Source organism: Thunnus albacares, chromosome 7, assembly GCF_914725855.1.
Source record: "Thunnus albacares chromosome 7, fThuAlb1.1, whole genome shotgun sequence".
Classification (NCBI taxonomy): Eukaryota; Metazoa; Chordata; class Actinopteri; order Scombriformes; family Scombridae; genus Thunnus; species Thunnus albacares.
Window position 1 is genome coordinate 33193078 of NC_058112.1, and position 20345 is coordinate 33213422.

Sequence of the window (20345 nt, forward strand, 5' to 3'; positions counted from 1 at the left end):
GTCTGTGTCTGGCATGATGGTTGTTTGGGTTGCCTTTACTGGTTGGTCTGTGTTTGTTGTCACTCTGGTCTGAACTCTTCCAGCATATACTCTGTCTCAGTGATGAAGAGGATTGTGTGTGTTTTGAATCTGCTCCTGCTTACATATTGTTTGATGCGTTTCTTCGTGTAGTTTAGCTTGTTAATATTTTTTCTTGTTTTCTGTAGTTTTATCTCTACGCTGCTTTGGTTTTATTCTTGACAGTTTGTAACTTGTTCCTCATGTGTTCCTGTAGTCCTGTAGATGCTGAGATGCTGAGAGGGGAAGTGAGTGAATAAGGTCACAATATGTGTGTTACATCCCTGAACAAACGTCCGGAGGATAAAGACAGTAACACATATAACAATGAGCTCAGGAAGAAGAAAAGAAACTGATGTAAAAAACATGAATTTATTTAGAGGATAACAAATAAATGTGGAGCAGAATCTCAGAATGAAGCTCCTCAACACAAGTTAAAGAAACGATCTTCATCCTTCAGAAGCAGCAACCAGAGCGAGGTGTGTTGAGCCTGCAGGGTTTTCAGTGTCATGAAGGATCACCATGGTAACACATACTGCAAACTAAACCTGGTCCGGACCAGGTGATCTTCTGAGTTTCAGCTTAAAGCAGCAATAAAAAGCACCGAAATTTCACTAACTAACTGATTTACTGCAAAGTCTGTTAAACACTGCAGCTGTTAGAACACTGATTAGAATATTGATTAGTCTGTTATCAGACTGACTATTGATTTGATGTCATAATGTAAATGTATAATGGTGCGAGAGGTTTTGGATACTGTGGGATGAGATGTTGTTACAATATATCAAACTGTATTTCAAATAATAAAAAACAAACAAAAATAAAACTAATGAAGAAATACTTTGATCTATTGGTATTTATCACAGATAATATTCCATCTATAATATTAATGTCACTTTGATTTGAATCTAAAGTGGTTTCTACTGATCCTTCATTATGAGTCAGTTTAATGTTTAAATCTGCTGCATCAAGTTTAAAGTTTCTCTGGATGTTGGAGGCTCTGAGCTGTAAAATATGTATATAAACTAATTATGTAATTAATAAATTAATGAATTAGTTTTTTAATTAACAAATTAACATCAGCAGTTTTCTGCCAGCATCTCTCTCACCTTATTTGCAGCAACAGTGTTGCTTTTTTCTGTGATAATATATTTATATTATTCATTGCTCTCCATTATAACGACCTGTTCCTGCTGACTGAAGCAGGCGACTCACGATTGGTCCGTTTAGTGCAGAAAAAGAGTCAAATGACGCGTCAAACGCCTCCTTTTCATGGTGACGCGCACAAAGCCTGAAGCAGAAAGACTGAGTTCATAACCTCCGTCATGACACCAGCTCACACACAAAGAAAGCCTGGATGTGTTGAACTTGCTGATCCTGGTACACGAGCTGTCACATGACCTGCTGGCCCCGACCGGCCTCCTCCTCCTCCTCCTCCTCCTCCTCCTCCTCTTCACTACCTGAACACCTGTTGATGAGCGAGAGGAGTCATCTGCTCCACAGGAGGAGGAGGAGGAGGAGGAGGGTACCTGACACACAGGAGAGGAGAGCAACACAAACAAAATGTGGATAATAACAAACACGTAAAATAAACGTGTTGAACAGGAAACATAACAACATAATTATCAGGTTTCTTTCCTGTCATGAACAAACTAAAGACTGTGAGCTGCATCTGTAGATGTTCAGCCCTGATACATGAATCATATGAATCTATATTTAGGATGTGCTGACATGCTGTTGATGATGATGATGATGTTGATGATGATGATGATGATGATGATGATGACGTTCAGTGCAGACTTGATGGCTTCTAGCAGCTGAATCTCATTTACAGTTTGAGCTGTTTCCTGTTTGTGTTTTTCTCTGCACCTGAGTGTGAACAAACGCTGCTGCTGTGTTTGTTCACACTTCACCTTCTAAAACACTTTACTCAGATCTCCCATCATGCTTTGCAGAGAGAGGCCGGAATAATCAGTGTATTGATTGTTTCTTTATTGTTTTTTGATGATATGTAGTTTAGTTGTTAGTCTTGATAAATTCAATATAATGTACATTTCCACAACAACAGCTGCCGCTCTGCTTTCTGTTTAAAGGCCTGATCACACTGGAAGCATCTGACGTGCACGTTTTGAAGTGCACGTATTGTTTTTAATGGCTGAACACGCGCTAGAAGCTTAATGACGCGCGTCAAACTGTCTTGGTGCGTCTACTCCGACCTTGTTTCGATCTTTGGAGCGTCAGATGACGACCCAGCGACCGAAGCTGTTTTCTCTGCAGCCGAAAAAGAGAGAGAGAGAGAGAGAGACAGCGCGGCAGGTGGTCGAGCAAAGAGAGCGAGCAGCAGTGAGAACAAAAACCTCTGAATGAGAGAAATAAAACGTTTCATATTCTGATTATTTCACTGCAGTCACGTTTTAATGCACCAATAAATAAACATCAAACAGTCAACAGATGATTCACTGTGAACACAGACGCTCTTAGTTTCAGTTTCCTCCTTTTCATTCATTCATTACATCCTAAACTAATGTAGCGGTTAATACGAGGACAAAATGACAAATCTGTGTTGGTTCTGTGGTTGGATTTCAAATCTGACGCTTGCAGTGCGTCATAGCAGCATCACATGACTCCACTTATTATTTCCTTTTTCTTCTTCATTGATGTTTTTTCACTGTTAACTCACTCAACACTCTTGTACGGTACTGTTTCACATTAAAAGCTTTCCAGTGGGCTCAAAGTGTTTCATCCCTGCAATTAACAAATTTTATCAATTACCTGCCGATTATTATCTCGATTAATCGATTAGTTGTTTGGTGCATAAAATGTCAGAAAATGGTGAAAAATGTGAATCAGTGTTTCTAGATCTAGATCCTCAGTTTACTGTCACAGAGACTAAAGAAACACATTTAAGAAGCTGGAATTGATTTATAATTAATTGATTGTAACAGTTGGTAACTAATTGATTAATTGACTAATCGTTTAGATCTAATCCCTGCAGCGGTTAGTTAGTTGCATATATATGTGTGTGTGTATAAATAATATAAATATTTATTTTTTTGAATATTTTTACATAATAACTTGTCTTTTCTTTTCTTCTCTAAAACGTTTTCAAATGTTTGACTCATCTTGAACTCAGGGGCAAAATTTAACCCAAAAAAACTATCCAATCAAATGTGACTTTGGGCGACCAGCTAACCGCATCTATTATATAAAAACGGCCTGCGGCGTCGCGGTAGCTGCAGTAGCTGCAGCAGCGTCATAGAGAGGGAAGTGTCAAGTCAATTTTATTTATATTGCACCAAATCATAAGAGAAAATATCTCAGGGCACTTTTCATACAGAGCAGGTCTGAACCGTCTGTGTGTTACATCACTGTGGTTCCATTTCCTGAAGAACGTGTGTGTGAGGTCTGATTGGTTAATTTCTCCGTCCTGATCTAACAGCAGGAGGTGAGGAAGGTGTGTGTGTGTGTGCAGCTTTGCTAACATTATCTGCAAACTGTGTATTTTATTCTATTATATTTATTTGTGGGGGGGGGGGGTTTTCTCGGATGTGTGGTTTGATTAACTGCAGTTTTATTGTTACCGTTCAGCTTCTTCTTCTCGCACTAACACATCTGCCACAGACCGTAATGATTGATTACATTCATTATATTTAACAGATCTCTAGTTATTTTTGATCTAGATAATTTATGCAAATAGAGAACATGTCCTTGTCAAACACAGAGGAGTTTGGAGAGGTTATTCCCTTGAAGCTTGAAGCCCGAGGCGGCTGAATGAAGTAACAGGTTGAAAGCCTTTTTTTTAATAGTAAATATTCATGAGATTGAATTATGATTTTATTCATTAAAAGCTTCGAGCTGGCAGTTTGGGAGGTGTGTTAGTTGAAATAGTGTGTTTTTTTTTCTGCATCATAAAAACTGATTTGAATAAGGTAATGAGATATGATTTGAAATGTGATTATTAATTTGCAGGATGTGATAAATTCATTGTTGTGTTTGAAGGAAGGTGTGCTGAGCTGCGTTAAGCCTCACATGGACTGAAGTAATTGAATTTCCTGCTGTTTGACAAAGTAAAGCAGCACATCAAGACTTGATTCTCTTTATTTAGAGGTAAAAGCACAACACTTAGACTCAGGTTATAATAAACCAGAATAATCCTTTATGTTTCAGATTAAAGGGGACCTATTGTGCTTTTCCTTACTTTCAGACATATGTATAATGTCACAATGTCGGATGTTCATGTTAAAAGTGGCCAACGTGTCAAATAACGAGTTAAACGTATGTAGCAGTAATCCCTGTGAGCATAAAGCAGCAGCTTCAGGCTGCTCTGAACGCTACGTTTCCAACCGTTTTTTCTACTTTCAGCCCGAGCTGATGTCAGTTCGTCACGGATTTCTTTATATGGACGTCTGCTACGTGTACACTCCGCTCCGGGAGTAGTTACACCGAGCCACGACGCCGTTACACAGCACAGCAAAGTAAAATAAGTAGTTTATCTGTTGGAGGTGTGCTTGTTGTCTGCAGGTCTTCATCAAACATCATCATCATCACTGTGGCTGTTTCTGCTTGTACTCTTCCTCCCTGCGTTATTTCTAACTGATCTGCTGAACAAATAGCTCCAAATGTTGTTGTTCCGACTGGTCTTTAGCGCCGCTAACGAAGATCCGCTAACGAAACTCCGCTAATTCAGTGAGGAACACGTTTTTACTTCCTGTAAATTCTTCACAATAAAAGTCTCTTGTTAGTCAGTCATTTAAAAGCTTTTGATTTGAAGCAGTAAAGCAGGAAGTGTTTGGTTTGCATTGACGGTAAAGTTACACAACTCTGATACGTAAAGCTGACCAATCAGAACAGAGCGGCCTGTTTCAGACAGAGGCTGAACTGAGGATCTGCATAAAGGACCGGTATGAGATAAATAAGGAGTTTTTTTTAACTGTGAGTCATGCAGAGCTGCTCTAATGGAGTCCAAAAATAAACATTTAGAGCTGAAATGAGCATAATAGGTCCTCTTTAAAATTTACTGTGTATTTGTGTCTCTCTGTCATGTTTCAGATCTCTGAGTTGTTTGTTCCACCAAAGAGACATTTTCCCCTCACATGGTTTCATATAAATAACTGTTTGAGACCCAAAGATGTAAAACTCTCCAATATTTCACAAAAACACAAAGGTTAAAGAAAAGTTCTGAAAAATTCATCCAACTTTATGTAGCAGAACTTTGTTTTTTCTTCATCTCTCCCCAATCTATCGTCTCAAGACCTCTCAGATTTATCATGTGACCCTCACAAAGCAGCTCAAACTAGGGCTGTGCAATATGACGATATATATCATGTGACGATCGTTTCATATTGTGCTCTCTCATTTATATCGTTGTGATGCAACTCACACTCTTTACAGCAATATTCTGCATCATTTGGAGTCCGTCCATCTTTTGCGTGGATTACACTGATGTTTACTTGCTTTTATTGCATTAACAGTAACGTAATGAGTTGAGCAGACCTGCCAACCTGTACGCATTTGTCACTCTAAACTACGCAAAAGCTGGTGACGCCTGTGAGCTCAATTCATAAATCTATGGTTCACTTGTGCACGTGCAAGTCCAACAGCAAGAGGCAGCAGCTTTGTAGCCTGCAGAAAAGCAATAGAAGAAGAAGAGTTTGACCATTTATAGCACCGGATTCAGCGGGGATATGGTCCATACATCCATGATATGGTCACACTTGACAAATACGTGATGACATTACAGGAGACTGCAAATAGAAAGCAACATGTTTGTTGGCATTGCAGTCTATAACTACTCCAGGAACATTTCAAGGAAACAACCCCTCACTGCAAATTAAGTCCAATATTTAAGGAGGGATGTGATGAGTTTCAGCAGCCATGTTCATATTCAGCCTGTATTGTCATTAAGTCATCATACCATTGAGTTATAGCCTTCCTTTAATAAGAACTGTTGTATTAACCAGCTCTAAAATATTGATTTTAATCATAGCAACATTGTCATCATCTTTTCCAACTCAAAAATCAAACTGGCTTAAAGTTTAATTATTGTGGAGGTGTAAACAATATAAACTATGTACATGCAGCAGCAGTGGGAGGTTAGTGTGAAAGACAAATGGACAAACAGGCATAAATGACTAACAGTAGTTGGCATCTGCACATATTTTTGTAAACAGTCTGTTATTGGCATCAAGAATTTTCATATCAGTGCATCCTTCACATTTGTGTCAGTTTGCTGCACGTGTGCACATGTATGTTTGCGAATTATGTACAATAATTTATTGTTTTAACAGCAGTGATTTGCATCTGACTCATCTACGTTGCAGAAGTGGAACCGTCTCTCCTCTGCTGCGCTGCACGCACGCGGAGGACTCAGCCGCGCCGGCTCTGCGGAGCAGCGGAGAAGCAGCGAGATGGCGACCACATAACAACTATAAGATGCTGCTGATGCATCAACTCATCAGTATTAATAATGAACGGTCTGAGTTCCTGCATAATGAGTACTTTAAGTTTATTTAGCTGGTAATACTTCTATACTTAAGTAGGATTTTATATGCTGGACTTTTTCTTGTATTGAAGTATTTTCACATTGTGTCTCTGAATCGTCGTTGCCGTGGCGGCTCGCTGTGACAGTCGACTCTCAGTCCACTCCGATGCCGTCACATGTACACATCTGTACAGGCGCGGCAGCTGTGATGTTGTTTACAGGGCGGCGGTGGATGTGGATGTGTCTGTGACCTGCACAGGGACGGTGTACACATCAGGGATAATCCTCCTGTCAGCAGCATCTCACTGTGTTTCCGTCTCCCTACGGCGGCGTCTCGATGGAACTCAAAGCCCCGCGCAAAAAGCTCTGCGAAAAAGGCAGGAAGTCGTGGCAGCCTGAGCCGCGGTGCTCGGCTGTAGATCACAGAGGTCTTGTCAGGCCGTGTGTCTTCTGTAACGTGATTATTCAGACTATGCGCTGTCCCTTTTTTCAGCCCTGAGCGAAGGCTTTAAAGCCGTCTCTGGAGGCAGCTGACACGCCAAACAAAAGACAATCTCCACTTTTCATACCGGCTTATCATCGGCGGCTTGTTGTGAAGTCTTACTTAACGTCTCCCAGGGTGCAACATCTGCTGCTTCAATCTGCTTCAATCTGTACTCCCTCTGGGAAGAAGGATGTACATTTATCTCTCTGCTCTCTCTCTCTCTCTCTATCGTTTTTTAATCCCTGATTCCTCACTGCTTCATCTTGTTGTTGTTTATCTTTGTGTTTTTTTGGCAGGATGTGGTGGTGGCCTCTGGCTTCACTGTCGGCAAATCTCCCACGGTTAATAAGGACAAGCTGCACCCCTGTAACCTGCTGCTGTCAGGAGACGACGCCTGCGTTTATGTAAGAACTTTAATAAATATAAAGTAGTTATGTAGCATAAGAACAGGCTCTTACTTAGTGTTTGTCTTACACAGGTCATGTGCACTAAAACAGCATTTTAATACAATACTAACTACAGCACGCTGTAAGAAATGAAGGTCAGAATCCACAGCGCTCTTTCTAAAGTTCAGCTGAAGCTAATATGGAGCTACAGCAGCCTCAGGTAGATAAATGCAGGTGATATCCTCCAAAGTTACAGTCTGTTTAAGATGAGATTCCCTCTTTTTGTTTCTCCAGCACATCTCTTGGTAGTTGCATGTAGATTTGTTGCTTTTTTCCTCACATGTTACAGAGTGAAGCACGTATTTATCACCGCTTCCCTTCTGCTGAGATGCAAACTCTGTATTTATGTCCATTTTGACAGCTATCAGGATCTCTCAAAGGAAATCTCTGGAAAACATTTTTCCCCGTCGCTTGTTTCTTTCACAACACAGCAGATGAACTCAGACTGAACCTTTTATTCCATGTGACGCACAGAGGCAGGAGCAAGTCGAGGTGGAGATATGGTTAAAAACAAAGTTTATCATGAAAATGTGACTTAAAACTGAATAAAAGTCAATTTATAACAGTTTGTGTGGAACAACCACAACACAGATGTATTATCTTGTATGTGTGTAAGTTACTCTTTGGTAGACACCATTGTAGCGGACAAACACAGCGCCGCCGTATGCATCTGGTGCGTGTTTACTCTTTGGTAGAGGAGGTATGACGTCATCGACAGGCGACCAAATGAAACGGTCCGTTACTTTGATTAAATTACAGATTTCTCTGGGTTTGAAACTTGTTGTAAACATTTGGGATAATGTAAGAACACAACTCAACAACATATATAACATAGGTCTAGTTGTTTTTAGACATTTTAATGTGGAATAATTAAAATTATAGCTTTTAAAGTTGCTCTTCTTTGGGTTTCATCGGCGGTTGGCAACCAGCTCTTAGATGCTTTCAGAGTTTTCTCTGAGCACGTCTTCAGTAGTAAAAACCGATTTACACGCCACGACCACAGTGTATCCCTCCGCCACAGCTCAGTGAGACTCTTCAGTTCATAGAAACAAAAAGAGGGAATCAGCAGACTTGAAATAACATGAACCTTTCCATGACAGTTAAGTGTGGAGACTGAAAGAAAATACAGTATATAGAGAGAGAAGAGGATGATGGTGTGTGACATGTAATAAAGTCACACATGCAACCAATAAATCCATTTTAAAATATACAAAGAAACATAAATATAAAGGATCATCTAAAACTGACTTGAAGTGGGGGAGGTTTATTAAAACACAGTCACAAAGACAACAGTTCTCTGATGGATTGTATCAGTTGCATCTTTTTCATTTATAGTTATGAAACATGTTTCAAAAGGCCTTCAGACAATCGAGCGGAGCGACTCCGTACCCGCGCTGACAGCGTGTGAGAGACGACCTCGTCTGCAGTTCAGAGGATGGACTTAAAAGACCAACAGCAGCTGGGCCTCTGATGCCTCGCTGACGCTGCGCTGTCTGCTATTACTACTCAAATCAGTCAGCTTGTACTGTAAGCAGGAGGCGAAATCACTAAATATAAGTCAGGAGGGTCAAGACTGATGGACATAACTACAAAAATAAGACTCAAGTCATGATGTCATCCAGTGTGCACATATACACAGAACATCTTAAAGGATCAGGCTGTGATCTTCTGTGTTTTTCTTCTTGTCAGTAAATCTGATGTTTGGATCCAAACCAACGATGAACTGGTCCGTTAGATCTGTTGATGGTGCTGCTGGTTTGCTGTCGAGATCAGACGTCTGAAAACATCTTTTATAGGATATTATAGTGTTTATGAATGTTTGATATGTTGCCGTGTTTTATTATCCTTCTCGACAGTTTGTTTTTCAGTGTAACTTCACTCTGTTTCTCAGTGTTTTTTATGATCTTTATCTGCTTTTAATTGCTGTTGGTTAATTCTGTTACAAACCCGGCTCCGGCTTGTAACAAAGGAGAGAGAGTCCACACTGAATAACGGTGCAAAAATGTTATTTATTTAACTGAACATAACTCATACAGGAATGTTTGTATCAGAGGTGTAAGGTGGGTGTATGGATGCATGAAATGTTGAGTGCAAAAGTAAAGAAACACAAGCTCAAAACAACTTGTGCAAGCCATGTGGACGGGGTAGAGAGAGAGAGAGAGAGAGAGAGAGAGAGAGAGACGACTGGGTCTCCTCAGGTGCAGCCGATCAGCTGACGGACCTCTCACCCTCCCACTCCTGGAAGAAACACTACAAGAGTAACTGGAGAGAACTAGAAAGAGGGAAAGAGAGAGAAAGAAAGCAAGAGAGAGGGAGAGAACAAGAGAGGGCTGTAACAATTCTTTCTTCTTTTCTGTGCTATATAAATAAAGCTTTATGATTATAAATAATATTAGAAACGTCTGTCAGACTGTAGAACGTGGTCCCTTTTAAAGAGCTCCAGTAGCTTCTTGTTATTGTACTGAAGTTCTTTGAGAAATAGTTGTGATCTGCAGCACAACAAGCGACCGAAGCTGTAAACAGAACCGTGTTCCTGCACGTGCTCAGTGGCGTCTGCCGTACAACGAAACAATCTTACAGCTGTTATTAGTCTTTGGAGCTGTTTCTAATCAAACTAACGTGATCAAACTCTTCATGATGAAGGATCATGTGACCCAGTGCAGCGATGTGACTCACTGACGGGTTTTTAATAAGATATATCAGCTTTAATACACAAACACAATACTTGTTAGTAGATCAGTTCATTGTTGGTTTGGATCCAAACATGAGATTTACTGACAAGAAGAAAAATATAGAAAATTGCAGCTTTATGCTTTACGTTGTTGGGGTATCAGGGACCAGCAGGTAGTCAGTTGTTGGGGTATCAGGGACCAGCAGGTAGTCAGTTGTTGGGGTATCAGGGACCAGCAGGTAGTCAGTTGTTGGGGTATCAGGGACCAGCAGGTAGTCAGGTATGTAATTAAACCACACAGGTGCTGTATATGTGAAGGTGAACATACAGAACATGTGCAGCATTAAAATCGACCTTCTGTTCAAATGGAGCTGAAGCTCATATCGATACATTATTAAAGGAGGCAAAGAGGCTGAAAACTGTTTCATATTTCATAAGCAAAACACACAAACGAGAGAAAGTCATTCATATTTTATTTATAGTGATAAATTAACCTTTAAAAGAAACCTCGACTCCCAGAACCATGACCAGGTTACGACCCCGGGATGACGTTTATCACTCATCATCTCTGAACTGATGCTCTGCAGCTTTATTATCTGAGTGTGTGTGTGTGTGTGTGTGTGTGTGTGTGTGTGTGTGTGTGTGTTCAGTCTGCAGGCTGTAACACTGTTTGAACAGGAGATCTTCTGTTTGAGCTGTACATTGAACAGTGTCAGACAGAAAGTAACAACAACAACAACACCTGGAGACGTGTTTACCTGCTGATGAGCTTCACATCGTTTTCCCTCCAGGCTTAACTGTTACTCCATTAACAATACAACATTAACACAATCCCTCAAATTTACACTAGACTTGCTTTTTCTCCTCAAATCAACATAATTCACAAAACTTCTGGAATGTAACAGAATTTGTGAGCAAAGTGAGCAGTTTCTGATTCATATTTGCTGTTTCAACCCTTTAATTTTACTTTTTTAAAGAATAATTCTGCTGATTTTCTATATTTTCCTTCTTGTTAACAAATCTCATGTTTGGATCCAAACCAATAATAAACTGATCTACTAACAATACAAACTAGTCGAGAGAACAACACAAGATAAGTGCCATAAAGATAAGTTTGATGAGCGGATAACAGTTTTAATTTTTTTTTAATTGAGTTTATAAGTCCATCAGGTCAGAGGAGTTTGAGAAAGAGTCTTTAGTTTTGTCTTAAAGATGGAGATGGACTCTGCAGATCAAATGTAGTTTGGTCGGCTGTGCAATATGACCAAAATCTCATATCTCATATCCAGATATGGCACATTTTCTGTAAATTCAATTGTCAATAGTAAATGTGGGCAGCAACTGGGAGCCAGCGGTAGAATATGAACAGTGAAGTGAGGTGTGCTGTTTCAGGCTGGTTGAAGACCAGATGCAGCGATGCATTGTGGATCATCTGCAGGGGAGACCTGCAGGGGGGACAGACCTGCCAGGAAGGAGCCGCAGCAGTCAGTGTGTAATATTATGAGATGTGCTGCATGCTCAGACAGGGAGGGTCTGATCTTCATGATGTCATACGGGGCAAATAAACACAACCGAGCAATCGAGGCCACATGAACCTTAAAGGTTAGTTGACAAGCGATGAATAGAAGGCGAGACCCGCATCAGCTGATCCACCTATTAAAACCCAGAAAACACTCACCAACCGAGTGCTATCTCCTATGTTCTGGATCAGAGCTTCTACTGATGCTGTTATTTGTCTTTGGAGCCGTTTCTAAACAAAGTAAAGTAACCAAACTCTTCATGATGAAGGAACATGTCACCCAGTGCAGCAGCGATGTGGCTCACTTAGTTCATCAGATGGCTGGAAGCTAGTTTGTGGAATTAAACTGCATCCTCTCTCTTCACTCACTCTGTCGTTGTATTTCTCTTCTCTTCCTCCAGCAGCAGCATCGTCTGCAGCGAGCCTCCATCACCGTAACGTCTTCTCTCTCTCTGTCTTTGTCTTCCAGGTGTCTCGCCCCCCGCCGCCGCCCGCTGACCCCAGATCGCCGCTAGCCGTGAAGAGGAGCTCCACGCTCTCCACTGAGGTCAGAGTCAGAGGCCTTGTTAGCTGAGGTGGCTGCTGGAGTGTGTTGTGGAGGTCTTGTATCTGTCAGGACACCTCATGTCAGCTGAGCTCTGCTGGATCGGGGGGGGGGGGGTCTCACCAGACCTCTGTGCCTCCGTCTGTGAGGTGAAATGTACTAAACATTATAGGCAGGCAGTGATGGCAGACTATGACAATTATGACCAGTCACAGTCACTGCTTTTAGCTAGCTGTAAATCAATTGATTTATGTTATTAGAATGTAACTTGCAGTTTTGAGGATGCTGAGGATGCTGAGGGGGCTGAGGATGCTGAGGATGCTGGGGGGTCTGAGGATGCTGAGGATGCTGGGGGGGCTGAGGATGCTGAGGGGGCTGAGGATGCTGAGGATGCTGAGGATGCTGGGGGGGCTGAGGATGCTGAGGATGCTGGGGGGGCTGAGGATGCTGAGGATGCTGAGGATGCTGAGGTTGCTGGGGGGCTGAGGATGCTGAGGATGCTGGGGGGCTGAGGATGCTGAGGATGCTGAGGTTGCTGGGGGGCTGGGGGGGCTCAGGATGCTGGGGGAACGCCCGGCACCTCAAAAGAATGTCTGGATTAGAAAAGAAGGATCTTCTGCATTTCAAGTCATGTGTAGCTCGTGTGCTAATAAATGCAGTGAGACAGAGGGGAGAGGCTGAGGAGTCAGGAACAAGGTTCAGTGTTTTGCATTGAGCGGTATTAGAATATGTTAAAATATGTTAAAACATTAGTTCAACAGCTTTGAATATATTTATTATTTTATATTGTTCAAATAATATACAGTTTTATTCATTGGTTTGTTAAATACATATTCTTAACGTTGGAAACTCAAACATGTGAAAAACTCCTTGAAAAACGCAGGTTTAAGTTTTTTTTTTTTTTCATGCCTGAAGAGGAATAAAAACACTTCAGTTATCATCATTCATGCATGAAAGGGTTAATCAGTAATGAAAGCAGTTGTTAGTTCCAGCCTCAGCAGAGTTTAACATGATTATTATGTTTTCATGAGACTGTGTGAACTGTGTCAGTATCCAACACGCCTGTTGATTTGCAGTAGAAACAATAATAACAGTAATAATGAGCGAGCAGCGAGGGTCCTGATGATGCAACAGATACCTGCTGCCTTCACACGGCGGTGAAAACAGTCACCAGAGTCACTGAGACGCCTTCAGTAAAAGCTACACATGCTGATAAGAATCACTCTATTTTTTTCCCGCTGGCATTAATCTCATAATTGGAATAAAACAAGATTGTGATTTGCTGCTTGATTGCTGCAACGACACGCTCTGCATTCTGTCCCCCCGCTGGGACGCATGGCGAGAAACCAACATACCAAACTGGTGCAAGTGAGGACAAAACAGAGCGCCCCAGGAAATGGCAGTTTGCCTGGTGCGGAGCTCTGTTCTCCGCCACGCACAGGAACCAAAATAGATCTCAGAATATACAGATTTTAATAACTGCTTGTTTTCTACAAGGGTTTTATGAAGGACCTATTTGCTTTTAAGATGTAATTATCATTGGAATAAAATTACCACAAGAGCAGAACAACCTTTGCAGGCAGATGTAAAACACGTAATAACTTCAACCAGGAATAAAATCTGATATTTTGAGACCAAATTAAGTTATTTACCAAAAAATATTTGGTGAACAGGACTGCTGAGGTCACAAGACTACATGTTGATGTAAGTTCTAACAGGAGGAAGAAATATTCAGATCCTTTACTGCAGTAAAAGTACCAATACAGCAATATACTACAGTAAAAGTACATAAGTATTATGAGCTTGATGTAGTTAAAGTATTGCAGTAAAAGTACATAAGTATTATGAGCTTGATGTAGTTAAAGTATTGCAGTAAAAGTACATAAGTATTATGAGCTTGATGTAGTTAAAGTATTGCAGTAAAAGTACATAAGTATTATGAGCTTGATGTAGTTAAAGTATTGCAGTAAAAGTACATAAGTATTATGAGCTTGATGTAGTTAAAGTATTGCAGTAAAAGTACATAAGTATTATGAGCTTGATGTAGTTAAAGTATTGCAGTAAAAGTACATAAGTATTATGAGCTTGATGTAGTTAAAGTATTGCAGTAAAAGTAGTGGTTTGGTCCCTCTGACTGATATATTATTATATATGACATCATTAGATTATTAATAGTGAAGCATCAGTGTTAGAGCAGCATGTTACTGTTGTAGCTGCTGGAGGTGGAGCTAGTTTACACTACTTTATATACAGTTAGCTAGTTTAGTCCAGTGGTTCCCAACCTAGGGGTCGGGCCCCTCCAAAGGGTCAGCAGATAAATCTGAGGGGTGGTGAGATGATTAATGGGAGAGGAAAGAAGAAAAAACAAAGTTCTGATACACAAATCTGTTTTCAGTTTTTGGACTTTTTCTCTGATCTTTGATTTTTGCTGAAATATTGGATCATTTGAACATTTATTGAAATGAAAGCATGTGAGAAGTTTAGAGGGAAAAATCACTATTTGGTGGAGCTGTTAACAACTCATAGACATGTGAAATGTGACCCCGACTACACACTGCTTTTTGTAAGACGTCAAAAGACAAAAAGGTTGGAAACCACTGGTTTCATCTTTAACAATGTGTTGTATTTTAAAAGCTTGTTATATTATCCATTGTGTCAAATCTTCATCTGAAAAGTAACTAAAGCTGTCAAATAAATGTAGTGGAGTAGAAAGTACAATATTTCCCTCTGAAATGTAGAAAGTAGCATCACATGGAAATACTCAAGTAAAGTACAAGTACCTCAAAACTTTACTTAAGTATACAGTAGTATATAGTTGAGTAAATGTACTTCACCAGTGCAGTTTGGTCGTCTGTCATCATCACAGCATGATGACAGCAGCTTCGCCTCCTTTCTACGGTGTTAAGATTAGCAAGCTAAGCTAACTAGCCTCCACTTCCTGATAACTGAGATCCTTCCAGTTCTTCAGTTAATGCAACATTGCCAAAAAAAAAACTACAATCAGACTGTAGTTAAAGTTCATATGACTGTCAGCCTGTAGAGAAACATGAGAACTGTGGATGAACTCGCTGCGATAGAGATAATCACCTCTACTAGTTAGAGATACAGTATGATTAAACATGGATACCAACCGTTTCACAACCACAGGAAATGAAATAATAAGAGCTGTGACGAGCTTTAAACATTATTAAAATAGAATAAATTAACAGATACGACTGACAGAATAAGAATAAGTGAGATTAAAGATTCATCACAAGCCTGCGATCAGAGTTCAAAGGCTTCATGTAAAGCTGCTTCTGACTCTTTGAATTTGATCTGAGCTGCAGAACAGATGGTGGTAAAAAATAAAATAAATATTGGACCTGCTTCTTTTGTCTGTTTTTCTGTTTTCTCAGCATATACTGATCTTTCAGATCTTAGTTATTCTCTTCTGAAAATCACATTTGAACGTGAGGTAACGTTTGGAAACTATCAGCTCCTCTGATCAGTCGTTTCCTTCGTTTTCAACATTTATCAGAAATGACATTTGTTTAGTTAAATGTCAAGATTAGTGAATCTGTCAATAATAGAGAACATGATTAGTTCTTTTTTTTTTGAAACATCAGTTCTGTGATGATGATAGTTCACATTTATTTGAGTCTTTGGAGTCTATCTTAAAACAAGTCAATTCAGTTTTATTTATATAGCGTCAAATCACAACAGAAGTTACACATAGAGCAGGTCTAGACTGTACACTTTAATCAATGTACATACTGCTAAGGGCTGTGTGTGTTTGTTTGTTTCTTTATTATTACGCCACTTAAACCCTAAATTTGACCCCTTAAACATGCTCAAAAACTCACCAAATTTGGCACGCACATCAGGTCTGGTGAAAAATTTGATAAAATGTAAAAATTAACCCCTAAAGTGCCAAAATGTGCTCTCTAGCGCCACCTACGTAACTAAAATGGCCGCCACGGCCCGTAGGAATGTCGTAGAGAGATCAAACCAAAACTCAATTATTCGTCTCATCAAGACCTACAAATTATACACCGACACCCCTGACCTAAATCCAACAGGAAGTCCGCAATCTCACTTTCAAAATAAGACTTTGCCACAATTTTGGACTCCAAACAAACACTATCTCCTCCGACGTATCAGCTTCAAACTTTGATCCATGACTTATGACACTGTGCTGAACAAAAGTTGTTAAAAACTTTGTAATAATGCGAACGGTTTGGATTTAATAAGTCCTGAAAGTTGCAGTGCCACATCACCCTTACAATGTAAACCAATGGGGAGGCAATCTATGGGCATGAACTTTGTGTCAAACAGAGGCTGCTGACATCTAAACTATAAGTCTGACCACTTTCAAACCTGTATCAATGGATTCGCAACGAAATTTCCTACAAAAATATTATTTTTAATGTTAGATTTGGCCAAAGTCATGGGATATATGAGGATATTTCACAAGAAGCGTACTCTAAAATCCTCCTCTCCAACTGCTCCTGGTGATGTCACTCCCTCAGTGCTGTGAAACATTCCGCAATACACACTCATTATAAAATCACAGGAGGAGCAAGAAAAGACTTTAAAACTCACACTCTAATATCTCAAAAACAATAAAAGATAGAAAAAACATGTAAATTCAAGATCTGTAGGTCAAAGTCTCGTGACTCATTTAAAGTTCAAATGAAGTTTGTATCTAAAACTATGTGGAAGCAGTAAATGTTCAAAAAGATGTGGGTTCGCTCACACTCTCCATTCAAATATCTGAGTATTTTTCTGTGTCCAGCTGCAGTTACTTATTGTCTCTACACACCTGACAGTACACATGTCAATCAAACTTTCAAAATAAAAGCACACCACACTTGTAATAAATATCCCTCATTTTTAAAAAGCAAAATGATCTGATCCCGACGGGCCGTCCATAAGTCTCTTCCTAATGTGATTGTAAGCAACAGGAGACTAAATTATTCTCATGTAAGACTGACTTTAATGTGCCGGTGCTATATAACGATAACTCTGGTTTTGTTTCTCTGCAGGTTTCCAGGACGACCAAGGCTCAAAAATACACATATACCCCGCTAGGTGACCTGAAGGCCGGAGCTGTAGTCAACGTGTACGGAGTGGTGGTCTTCTTCAAACAGCCGTTCAGGAGCCGCGGCACAGGTCTCTTCATCATCTGAATTATTCTTTTCAACCAGATTTAAGAGTTTACAGCTGTGCTGGTCGCTCTGTGAGGTCGTAGCAGCGACGCTTTAATGATATTAATGATAGAATCTCAATCTGCACAATAGCTGTTGAGACATGATATCAACCTCCTGGTGGATGAAAAGTCATTACGCCTTTTTTCTCTGGGAATCTTTAATGTTTGAACCAAATTTTATGATAATCTGTCAAATAGTTGTTACAATATTTCAGTCACGACCAAAGTTTTGAACATGTTTGATCTTTTTTTACGCCTCCACGCCTCCACGCCGCTGACAGCCACAGAGCTCTCTTTACATATATCTATATCTAAGGAACACCTTCAAAGAATTTCCTCAAATTCGGCACAAACGTCCAATTTGAACTGTCTGATGAACTGATTAGAGTTTGGTGGTCAAAGGTCAAAGGTCACTGACCTCACAAAACACGTTTTTTGGTAATAACTCAAGAATTTATACACCAGTTTGTGACGTTTTCACACAAATGTCGAATAGGATAAAATGATGAAGTGACATTTTATACCCAAAAGGTCAAAGGTCAACTTCACTGTGACATCATAACACTTTCCTGGCGATTATTCATCACTATAACTCAGGAGCAGAAGGGAGATTGTGACCATATTTCATATTTGGTCGGATATTGAATCTGTGACTCTGATCTTTTGTTCCCATCTTGAAACTGTGCTTATTGTTTTATTAAATTCATACTTCAAACTGCAGCTTCACTGGTTGGTGGAAGCAGGAAGTCAAAGTCATATTAAAAGAAAAAAAGGTCATGATGTTATCAAGATAAAGTCAGAATATTTACAGATATCCGTCGACAAATAAACTCCAGGTTATGATTTTCTCTTTTATTGGTAAGTAAAGCTGTAAAACTCTGTTACTGCTGTAAAACCAGACAGTCAAAACTAGAAACTCGCGTCTAAAAGCGTTAGAAAAGATCGATCGATCGTTACTGGTAAACGAGGCTGCGGAAACATAAAACCAGCAGAATGAGCCGACAGACGGAAAAGAAGAGAAAATATTTCATGAAGTGATAAAAGCTGGAATCGATGCTGAGTGAGAGCAGATGCAGAAGCTGCAGCAGAGCTGAAGGAAACGTCTCTCATTATTTCTGTAACGCTCAGAGAGGTGTAGAGAGAAGAAGAGAGGAGCGTTGTTAATGGTCTAATAATGGACGTCTGGGGTTTGAACTGGCTGCTCATCAGCTTTAAAAGCTTCAGCGCTCATCATCATCATCACACAGGAAGTTTTAATGTTTTAATCTAAACCAACGAACATCTTGAACAATATTTAGTCATTTAGTTTGTTTCCTCGTCGGCGGGGCTGCAGCTGATATCAGAGCAGAAGAAGCTGTTTGACTTTTGGTCAACGTTCAGACGACGGAGTGATGGAGACGGTGATAAGATGTTCAATCTGACCTGCAGCCTCAGGATGATGAAGAGTGTGTGTGTGTGTGTGTGTGTGTGTGTGTGTGTGTGTGTGTGTGTGTGTGTGTGTGTGTGTGTGTGTGTGTGTGTGTGTGTGTGTGTGTTCTCTGCTAGAAACTGTCCAGAGTTTATCATCATGTTTGTGGATCCTTCAGGCGTCTTTTAAAGTAAACAGAGATATTAGAAAAATCCATCTCATCAGACACTGGAGACACACTACACACACACACACTCACACACACACACGCACTACACACACGCACTACACACACACACACACACACACACACACACACACGGTTCATCATCCTGTCAGATAGAAACACATGAACATATAAAAACTGAAACATAAATGTATTTCTACTGGATATGAACACAAAAGTTGTAAAAAGTAAATTGATAATATCAGTAAAAACATTTTTCAGAGGTGACATAATAATAAAAATTGGTTGTTAATTTACTTTTAGAAGTTTCAATATTTTCCAACAAATTTTTACATAAACACCAAAACTGACACAAACACATTATAATTATTATATATTATATTTGTGTGAGGACTAAAGCTTCATCAATCAATTAATGTTTCAATAATCTGATAATAATATATAATAATATATCTGCCAATATTCATTTGTAATGAAAGCACATAAAATAAGTTATTTATAAATATATTAAATGATGGAATAGAGACTCTGTTTCTAAATTACCTCGGCAGAACTAAACGTTGACAATAAAGTTTTGTGTTTCTCCATCAGTATCAATAAAATAGTCAGTAACTGTCAGGAGAGCAGCTGTGACGTTTGTCTATCAGACGTCTGATCAGACTTTTTCTTTCCTCAGACTTCTGCTCCAGCCTGAAGATCACCGATCAGTCCAACCAGAAGATCGGCTGCACCATCTTCTGTGAGAACCTGGACGACCATCCCAAGATCTTCCAAATCGGAGACATCATCCGCATGCACAGAGTCAAGGTTCGTCCCGGATCACACACACGTTATTTCCAGCGGCGGCGGCGGCGTTAAACCGAACTAACCGATGATCTTCTCTGCGCAGACTCAGCTCTTCAACGACTCCATCACGCTGGTCAACACCTTCGGTTTCTCCGCGGTGACGTTCGACGGGGCGGCGGGCGGAGCCGTGGAGCCCCGGGCGTCCAGCCGCTCCTTCCACTTCGACCAGGAGGACCGTCGGATCGTAGAGGAGCTGCGATCCTGGTCGGCCAGCGGGGCGCTGCTGCCTCCGGTTCCCACGATGCCTCTGTCCGCCGTTCAGCCCAAAGCTTACTTCGACCTGACCTGCCAGCTGCTCGCCAAAGCGCCCGTCGACACCACCTGCACCCTGCTGAGGGTAAGAAAGACTCACCTGCTTAGTGATGCGGTTATCCAGTCAGCCAATCACGTGGCAGCAGGAACAAGTCAGCACCTTCAGCAATCAAACATCCCATAATTTTATATCATATTATATATGAGCTGCCAATTTAGCATAAAAGGAAAGTAGTTGATCAGTTATATCACTGTAATAACT

The 20345-nt window shown here is 40.3% G+C and overlaps 1 protein-coding gene across 2 annotated transcripts in view; it reads left to right on the forward strand.

Annotated features, from left to right (window-relative positions):
• pot1 (protection of telomeres 1 homolog) overlaps nt 1–20345 on the forward strand; it is an 87396-nt gene that overhangs the window by 20454 nt on the left and 46597 nt on the right. For both annotated transcript variants that reach the window (XM_044355604.1, XM_044355603.1), the window contains exons 5-9: nt 7319–7426; nt 12128–12205; nt 17227–17353; nt 19662–19792; nt 19875–20168. In XM_044355604.1, coding sequence (XP_044211539.1) covers nt 7319–7426; nt 12128–12205; nt 17227–17353; nt 19662–19792; nt 19875–20168 — 738 coding nt within the window. The remainder of the gene's footprint in view (nt 1–7318; nt 7427–12127; nt 12206–17226; nt 17354–19661; nt 19793–19874; nt 20169–20345) is intronic.